This window comes from Podarcis muralis, chromosome Z, assembly GCF_964188315.1.
Source record: "Podarcis muralis chromosome Z, rPodMur119.hap1.1, whole genome shotgun sequence".
Classification (NCBI taxonomy): Eukaryota; Metazoa; Chordata; class Lepidosauria; order Squamata; family Lacertidae; genus Podarcis; species Podarcis muralis.
This window is the reverse complement of record NC_135673.1, coordinates 42,038,532-42,048,084: the sequence shown is the minus strand read 5'-3', so window position 1 is coordinate 42,048,084 and position 9,553 is coordinate 42,038,532. Positions and strand designations below refer to the sequence as shown.

Here is a 9,553-nt window from a genome sequence, read left to right as displayed (position 1 = left end):
TGCACCATCTTTATCCATAGTCACTCCCACTCAAGCAGTTCAGAGATCTGGAGCACTCTCGATCTGGCTCTCTGCTGGCAGGTGGCAGGTGTCACTTAAGAGACAGCAGCTCCGCGGAGCTTGTGCACTCACGATGTCCGACTCAAACATGGTAAGTTTGGCAACTAAAACTTAATAATCCAATGAAGCTCACTAGGATTTTCTTCCAGTTTAGTGGGTGGGATGGGTTTTACTAACTTGGGAGTAACTCTCACTGGGGATAATTACTTCTCTGTGGATGTGCTGTATACAGGATCAAACTATTGCGGGAGCGATCGCTTTTGAGCAGACATTCATAGGATTGCACTTAGGTATGGGCTGGATGTGACCTCGCAATTTTCTCGCAGTTTTCTCCCTGAGCATCCGCTGGCCGGCTCGGAGGAAACCTCTTGGGTACAAGCGTGTTTTGCAAACATAAAAAGCATCCAGATTTTTTGGCAGCCGCCTGCATAATCCTATGCTATGCACCTCTGGAAGCAAAGGGACGCGCCTTACTGGCCTGTCTTGTTAGGAAACTGGAGTGAGGGGCTGGCGGCGAGTGAAGTTAGTTAGCCGTCGGCTGCGCGGAAAGTGGCTACCTACACCGGGCTCTTCCTTAAGCCTCCCAGACATGCTCGAAAGCAGAGAGAGAATGAATGAACCTTATTCCACATGCGGTCTATCTTACGATATTATTTTTGTTGGTTTCTAATTAGTTTGGTTAAGTATATAAATGAGGTTATCACCTTTGTGTGTTGCGGGGGCGGGAGTTGCTTCTGCGTCTTTAACACCAAGCATCCTGGCACCGTTTAAATGAAGCAAATGTGCATATTTTTTTTCCTGGCAGGGGAATAAGGGATGATACGGAAAGCGTCGCCTCTTGTGCCGTTTCTGGGGAGGCAGATTTATGTTGGAAACAAGGCACCGGGAGCGGGGCAACTTTTTCTTTTTAAGGTGACAATTCTGCGCGGAACTCAGCAGCCCTCCTAGCCGAATTAATCGGCTTTTTGCGCCTTAAAATGCAGCGCGGAGCTCTCTGGACTTGTCGCTTTTTATGTTAAGGTGGCACAACGATGTGCTCCTTCCCCTTTAAGACGGGAGTTAGGCTGCCTGTGTGTAAGAGTAAGGGAAAGAGAGCGAGCGGCGGCGTGTCTCCTCCTCTCCGAGTGACACAGCAGTTAGATATGCCCTATCGGTAACTTCAAGCCCACAAACTCCACCTCTGACTGAGGAAACTGTGGGCTGAGGGAAATGTAGTGCGCGAAATGAGACAGACAGTGAATCATTAGCAAACTGCAACGCCAGGATGAACTTGTCGGGAACCTAAGAGGCGAGGGGAAACAAGCGCCGAGAGTCCCTCTCTCTTTCCCCACCTCCCTCCCTCCCTCCTTTCTTTCTTTCTTTCTTTCTTTTTTTTTTCTTTTCCTTTGAGCGCTGCTGGGTTTCGTCCAAAACAATCAAACTGGATGTAAAAGCTGGTGGATCACCAGTCCAAGATGCTTCTGGTTTCCCCGCGGGTAGATGCACCACGCATGGAGCCGCATATTCCAGTAAGTAGACTTCAGCCGGGCGGGCAGGAAGGAACGAAAAGTCTCGTTCTTAGCGAACGTCTCTGGGCACCAGGATCCCAAGAGAGACTCTGATGAGAGGGATTTAGTTCCTGGGATGGGGAAAGTGATCCTTTCCCACCCCCTTCCCGATCCGTGCTGATGCTGTGCGTATAGACAACCGGGGCAGACGGCGCTTTCGCATTTTGGTGGTGACTTGGAAGCTTCCTGTATTTATTATTATTATTTATTTTATTTTATTTTATTTTTTTCCCCGTCCAGAGTGCGCTTGTACGCCTGCGTGTGTCTATGTCTGTGTGTCCGTTTCAGCGTCCTAGTGCAATTTCTCGCTATGCTGTGTTTGTGTTTTAAAATGGTGGTAGATGGAGATGATTTCTTGCCGTCGTGTGGCTCCTAGGAAAGGAAGAAAGGAGAGAGCGGGGGGGAAAGTAGGACAGGCTGGCGTGCCTGTGGAAGAAGATCGGTTTCAAGGGAGGCAGACAGAAGTGCAGCCCCTTTCCTGCATGTCTGGCTGGGAAGCAGCTGCCGCTGGCAGTGGGAGAAAAAGAGGGGCGACGACGCGCTCAGCCCGCGCGCGCGCGCGCACACACACATACAGTTTTCGTCTCCCATCTGTGTGCTCGCCTGCCACAATCCCGGAATAGTTTTGTTCCTTAGGCAGACACACTGTGCTCGACCTACACATCTCCTCCTCGCTGTTCCACCCACCCGCGCCGGCGCTTGGGTCGGATGAGCAGTTTACAAACGCAGACCTCCCCGCAAATAGCCCCTAGCTCCCCGGGCACGAAGGTGCGGTGATGAATGCAAAACGATACTTTTTATTGTGATGGAGGATATATTACGGCTTCCCTTTCGACATGAAAAATGTGTCTCAGAATCAAGTCTGGAAAGGAAGTAGCCTCTGTCTGACTTTTTTTTTAAAAAAAAATTATTATTATCCTAGATTAAATGCTGACTGCACAGAAGACTTAATAGGATTAGGAAACTGCCAATACTCCCAGACCTCGAAGCTGCGGTGGTACCCCTGTGTAAACAGAGTCATACAGGAAGGCTTGTTTTAGCCTGATTACTGGGGTGGGGGTTTTTCCTTAAAACTTGCATCAAACAGAAAAGCATGAATGAACAAAACGTGGTGGGGAGATGTTCTCTAAAGGCGCCTCCCATGGAGCGTTGCTATATGAGATGCTCTAATAAAACGACCTGGTCGGTGGGTACCTAAAAAGGCTAGATCATCGCTGTCTCGCTTTCAAAGGTGAGAAGTGTGATAAATATATTAAAGTCAGAAGCTTCCTTACATTCCCGTTTCTCTTCTCCCTCCGCCCCCCGAAAAACAAAACAAACTATCACACTAGTTTGTGAGCTCTTTGGGGCAGGGACTCTTACTGCGCTCCGCTGTGCTCTCAGTGTGATGCACCTTGGTAGAGTTATATTAATAAATATGTTAAACAAACCGTCAAGTGAAGCAGCCTGCCAAAGTTACCCCGCGGGGGTAGGGGTGGGGGTTTCTGCAAAAAAATACAAAAGAATTACGTGTGACTGAAAAGCTGTCTTCCGGCATTTTAAACACTAATTAGTCCAAACTCTGACTGTGTCTTTCTTGCCTTGTGGTGAGTTCTTCCTCGTTGGGTTTTTTTTTTTTTTAAATCCACCCATGCTGACTCACTTTTTTTTTTTAAGTATTTTGATTTCTCACCCTGTGATTAAGAGGTGAGGTGGAAGGAGCCACTTTGCGGGGTAAACAAGCTGCTTGTTGTTGATTGGGCTCTCCAGCTGTCTCCCTTGTTTAACCCAGAGGAGGAGGAGGAGGCTGTTGCTGTTGCTGCTGCTGCTATTGCTATTGCTATGTTTGGCTGATTAATTATTGGCTCGCTCTTCTTCCTCCATTACAGTCTTTGACCCCCTCCCCCGCTAAATTAACTCACCACCCTAGTTGCTGGGACCCCCCTCCTTCCCCAATAAGAGACTGCTGGGGAAATTGCGGGGGGGGGGATTTGTTTGGGTGGCCTTTGGCTGCTAGTTAGTCTTATATTCCCAGGCAGTACAGCATGCTTTTGTTATGGGTTTACTAAAGGGGAAGGAGAGAGGTGTGTGTGTGTGTTTTGGGGGGTGTCCTGTAACCAGGGTGACTAGGGGGAGAGTATTCCTGCTTGGAGCGGAGGGGGGTGGCAGTTCTCCTTGGAAGAAGCCCGCTTGTGCTTTCTTTTCAGAGTCCTCCTCCTTCCTGGAATAATAAATTTAAAAGCTGCTTTCTCTCTCTTTCTCCTTCTCCCTCCTCAGCAGGCTGAAGCTGGGAAGGGAGGGGAGGAAGGGAGGGGAGATGGCACAACGTCTGCAAAAGATCCTGGCGTTTGTAACAGGAGATTAATAGGTTGCAGGGGCGTCTCTGTTGCCATTCTAGCACGACCAGCTCGGTGCTTCCCCTCTCTACGATTCGCAAAGGTTTGGGGTGAGAGTGTGATGGGGGCTAGTATCTTTCTTTATTCTCTTCCACCTCTGACAACTGAAAACAAGGTAAGAGTCTTACCAGCTTTGCAAAGATGGTACCCAGAAGAGCCTCCTCCCTACCCCTGCACAAGAGGTGGGGAGCATGACCTCTGACATAAACCCCAGTGTGTTCCCATATTTCCTTTGCCTATGAGATTTGCAAAGGTGGAGATTAATGATTGGACTGATAATGCTATTCTTCCGCCACCTATCTGGAAGGTGTACTCTCTGCTAAAGTTGGAGAGAGGGGACTAGGCTGCTTGCCTGCTTGTCTACCTGTAACACCACTGCTTTAAGCGATTCTCTCTTCTTTTCCTGTTCTTCCCATTCCTTGCTGTTCTGGTTATGGGGTGTGAGAAACAAGAAGCCATGTTTCAACGCAGAAACCACTCTTTATACAGTGCCAACAGCATGCATGATGCTAAACATGTGTGCTGAATAAACTGGCAGGTGTCTGTCCCAAAGAGCTTACAACTGAAACTGGGAAAGGAAAGAGGTAAGGGTTATTAAGTGAACCACTGCCTCCTTTGCCCTAGAGCAGTGTTTCCCAACCGGGGGCCTCCAGCTGTTTTTGAACTACAATTCCCATCATCCCTGACCACTGGTCTTGCTAGCTAGGGATGATGGGAGTTGTAGTCCAAAAACAGCTGGAGGCCCAAGGTTGGGAAACACTGCCCTAGAGAAGGGATGCAGCACCTGTGCTCCTCCGAATGTTGTCTGATTGCTGTCATCACTGACCATCAGCAACTCCGGCTGGAGATTGGAGGTTCTGGAGAGTCACAAGAACCGTGTCGCAAGTTCAGAGGCTCTGAGGTCAGAGGTGAGAACCTTGGCTTGGACTGCCCACAGGTGAAGCAATACAACTCTGTAGATCTGGGCAATATATTGCCCAAAGCCAGTTTGAAGTTCAGATTGTGATATCGGTTTCATAATTTTTGACCTGGCAATATATCACGAATCATGATGTGTTTGTGTTTGTTTGTGTGTGTGTATGTGTTCCATGCAAAAATCACAATGTGGGAAAGATGAAGCCAGCCAATGCTTCTCTCAATCCCTCCAGCCCTGTTAACTCTGCTGGCTCAGCTCTCTCTTGTCTCCTGCAGGGGGCAGCGAATCACAAAGTCAGGTGTTGGCAAAAATCACGATGCAGGAAAAACAGTGAAGGCAGCCTCCCCACAGCTCCATCCTTATTCCAGGCATTGTGATATATTAGCATATTGCAATGTTTAGCTGGTGATAAATCACAATGTTGAAAACCAGATATTTCCCAGCCCTATTCTGAACATGCTCCAAAGTGTGTTACGGGCTTCACACACTCAGGACAAAACTCTTAATGTTCTAGCCTTGGTGAGTTGATCAGATCAAACTCAATAATGAGCCTTTCTAACAGATAGTTCTTTATCTTATGGCAAGCTTCCCAAAGTTGACTGGGATTGTATAACTTATTTATTTCTGAGAGAATGGGCCAAGAAGTGACCATGTTTTATTTTTTCCTACTCTTTGCAGTACAGTGGTACCTCGGGTTAAGAACTTAATTCGTTCCAGAGGTCCGTTCTTAAACTGAAACTGTTCTTAACCTGAAGCACCACTTTAGCTAATGGGGCCTCCTGCTGCTGCGCGATTTCTGTTCTCATCCTGAAGCAAAGTTCTTAACCCAAGGTAATATTTCTGGGTTAGCGGAGTCTGTAACCTGAAGCGTATGTAACCTGAGGCGTATGTAACCCGAGGTACCACTGTACTGGTGGAGGGGAGTCAGGGCTGCAGAATTTACTCACTCTAGCTAGCCCGACAAGCCTGATCACACCTTCCTGAGTTAAAAAATAAAAATAAAAATCCACCCATCAGAGAAGCTCACTCACCTGTGAACTGAAGAGAATTCCTGTGTTTCCTTTTTGTTGTTTGTTAACCTCCTTCCACATGTACAATAGACAAAGGCAATAGACAAAATATAAGAAAAACTGCTTTAAAAAGTTTCAGAACAGTAGCAAATATAATAGAAGCTGAAAAACAATACCAAGCAGGACCCCAGTGGCAGAGACCTATTCATCCAACTTGGAAAGAAAGGACAAGATTTGGTACCTCCTCCTTAAATATTTCTCCTTTTGACAATAATTTGTTTTTGTATAGTTGCTTTTTAAAATGAATCTTCTCAGTAGGTTCCCTGTATAAATACAGTGGTACCTCAGGTTACATACGCTTCAGGTTACAGACTCCGCTAACCCAGAAATATTACCTTGGGTTAAGAACTTTGCTTCAGGATGAGAACAGAAATTGGGCTCTGGCGGCGCAGCGGCAGCAGGAGGCCCCATTAGCTAAAATGGTGCTTCAGGTTAAGAACAGTTTCAGGTTAAGAACAGACCTCCAGAACAAATTAAGTTCTTAACCCGAGGTACCACTGTATAGGTGGTATCATCATCATCTTTTGAAATTCACCAGGCACATTTTGTACCTGGCTATCAGCCACTTGTGACCAAGTGAAGATACCCAGGTGCCATGATGGCACCTGATGTCTCCCCCATCCTGGAGGTGCATGCCTGGGGATCCTTAGATCTTGACTGTTTTCACACACTAGCCATGCATCCTGTAGAATTCTGTCCACTATATTTTATCTGCACAATCAGAATGAAATTCAGGAACCAAAGAGTCTTATTGAAAATTAAGACTTGAGAGCCGCCTTGCTTCAAAATGGCAACTAGACATTCCGCTTTGGGTGACTGTAATTTAAGGAGCCATTTGGTGCCTAGCACACACACACACACGCACACACACAGTTTCTAACACTTATTATTATCTTGTCGTTCCCCCCTCCCCCCCCAGCTCAGTGCCCTGTGTGGGGGAACTTCCCGCACCGCCTTAAAACTGGGGCTGCCCTATGTCACCCTTTCACCAAACAAGATTCCCGGGTAATACATTGTGTTTCTTTCATCTTATCCACCCCTCTCCCATGCAGCATAGTTCTCTCCTAACCCCATCACCATTTTATCTCCAATCTGTGAAGAGGGTGGGCCTTCCAGATAGGGATTGGCCCAAGGCTACTTGGAGAGCTTTATGGCTGGAAAGGGAGCTCAGTCCCGGGTTTCTCCAGTTCTGGTATGTCACAATGCATTGTAAACGCCCTTCCCTCCAAAGCGTTTAGTGGTGGGGGTGGTATCTGTGGAATGAAGGCTGATCACCTAATACTGGCTTGAGATACCTCCACTCCACAGCCATATATATGGCTATGGGAGTTAGGCACCAGAAATGGCCTCATCAGCTGTTGCCTGAAAACCTAGCTTTTTCAACTAGTAAGGAGTTAAGCAGAGTAACTTGGAGGGAAAAAAATATCATTTGACTATTATATAATTCTCTAGTGTTTCTATGTTTAGCTCTTTAATCCCTTGTTAATTCCTAATGCATGCCAATTTTTGAGGCCCCCTTGCTTGGGGGAGGAATTGGCCAGTGAGTCCTAAGGGCACTCACTCAGATGGCTTGAAACTTTGCTGGTTGAAGGAAATTTATAGGCCACTCCCTAGAATCCCGATTAAAGAAGATGGGAAATCATTGTGTCCTGTAGAAGTGTTAGCTGATGTCACCAAATGAGGTATGAAGGGCTGTGCATGGTCCACAATTCTATAACACATTATGAAAAAGCACAGAGTTTGATACTGACCACTTAATTGGGCATACATATAGTGTGCCTGTTGGTTTAGTGGATAATGTCTGGTATTGGGCACCAGGGTGCTAATGGCACACATAAGGAACATCTTAAAAGAGATGCCAAAAGGTCAGAGAAGATGGGGACTGCAAAAGAGAAGGAGTCATATTGTCGCTGAGAGACCACCATGTCTGGCTCCTGAGTTGGTAACAACTCCTAATGGTGGTCCACCATGTCTGCCCTTTCCAGGAAAATCTTATTAAAGGTAAATTGATGCAGAATCTTGATAGATATCAGAAGCTTGTTGGAGAGTTAGTTAACCTAGGGCAGGAGCTGCCACATTTGGCAGGGATATGTGATGTGACTTGTTCACAGTATGTTCCGCCTCCCATATGGAGTCAGTTTTAAAATCATATCTGTTGTGGTCCATTGTGGGGATCAGACAGTCTTCATTTAAGCCTCTTTAAGCAAGCTACAAGAAAAGCAATGACAAACCTAAACCTAGACAGCATCTTAAAAAGTAGAGACATCACCTTGCCAACAAAGGTCCGTATAGTAAAAGCTATGGTTTTCCCAGTAGTGATGTATGGAAGTGAGAGCTGGACCATAAAGAAGGCTGATCGCCGAAGAATTGATGCTTTTGAATTATGGTGCTGGAGGAGACTCTTGAGAGTCCCATGGACTGCAAGAAGATCAAACCTCTCCATTCTGAAGGAAATCAGCCCTGAGTGCTCACTGGAAGGACAGATTGTGAAGCTGAGGCTCCAAGACTTTGGCCACCTCATGAGAAGAGAAGACTCCCTGGAAAAGACCCTGATGTTGGGAAAGATGGAGGGCACAAGGAGAAGGGGACGACAGAGGATGAGATGGTTGGATGGTGTTCTTGAAGCTACCAGCATGAATTTGATCAAACTGCGGGAGGCAGTGGAGGACAGAAGTGCCTGGCGTGCTCTGGTCCATGGGGTCACGAAGAGTCGGACACGACTAAACAACTAAAGAACAACAAGCAAGCTACATAGAGAAGCTTGTTCTGGTGTGAAAGTTTCCCAGTCACTGCAACGATCTGCGAAACATGACTGACTGACCATGCCACAACAATTGGCACATAGTGCAATTGAAAGCGGCTTCTACAAGGCAGCCACAGTGTAGGCATGGGCCAGGTCTGCCCTACCCCCATTATATAAGGGAACAAGCACCTTCCAGTGCACTGTCCATTAACAAATGCCCCCTGAGACATTTGGGCTAACTGGAAGCCCTGATGTTCAGATTACTCCATGACCCTGTTGATTTCTTGCAACAATCCTGGGCCAGGGCCAATTGTCATCTTTCTGCTCTATCCTCTGCATGAACTCTCTGGTTAAGCTGGGACTTCACACTTAAGATTTCCAGTTTATCCAGGGGACCATGCATTGGTGACTCTGCAACTCTGCAACAGCAAAAAACGAGCATTGAAAACTGGAGGCTTTCTTTTGTTGTTTGTTGTTTCTCCTATAACATGAAGCTAGCAGGAACATCTCTGTGTGTGTGTGTGTGTGTGTGTGTGCGCGCGCGCGCACATGCATGCATGCAGTGTCACTAAGCATAATGTGAGCAAATGCCAAATCAAGTGAAAAACACAAGCTTCCCACCTATATTTCCCACGTCCCTCCTCCTTCCGCCTCTCCCTGCCTTTGTGCTTCCCTTCTGGAGCAAGATTATTGGAAACTAAAGCTGCTGATGTGAGAGATGTGACATATGGTGTCTCCATAAGAGAGAGAGCTGAAATGGCCTTGAACCTGCCGGACTGACCAGCTGTTTATTGCCCACAAGAGCAGTTAATAAGCCCTTCCCTTAAAGAAACATCTCTCTT

At 46.9% G+C, this 9,553-nt stretch overlaps 1 protein-coding gene across 12 annotated transcripts in view; it reads left to right on the top strand.

Moving 5' to 3' along the window:
• The first annotated feature begins 1,187 nt into the window (after positions 1-1,187).
• MAMLD1 (mastermind like domain containing 1) overlaps positions 1,188-9,553 on the top strand; it is a 120,617-nt gene continuing 112,251 nt past the window's right edge. For 3 of the 12 annotated variants that reach the window (XM_077922528.1, XM_077922538.1, XM_077922526.1), the window contains exon 1: positions 1,188-1,568. In XM_077922528.1, coding sequence (XP_077778654.1) covers positions 1,515-1,568 — 54 coding nt within the window. In that variant the 5' untranslated portion in view covers positions 1,188-1,514. Of the gene's footprint in view, positions 1,569-3,919; positions 4,098-9,553 lie in introns of those variants that run through there. The other 9 variants (XM_077922531.1, XM_077922530.1, XM_077922533.1 and 6 more) reach the window with 6 other exon arrangements.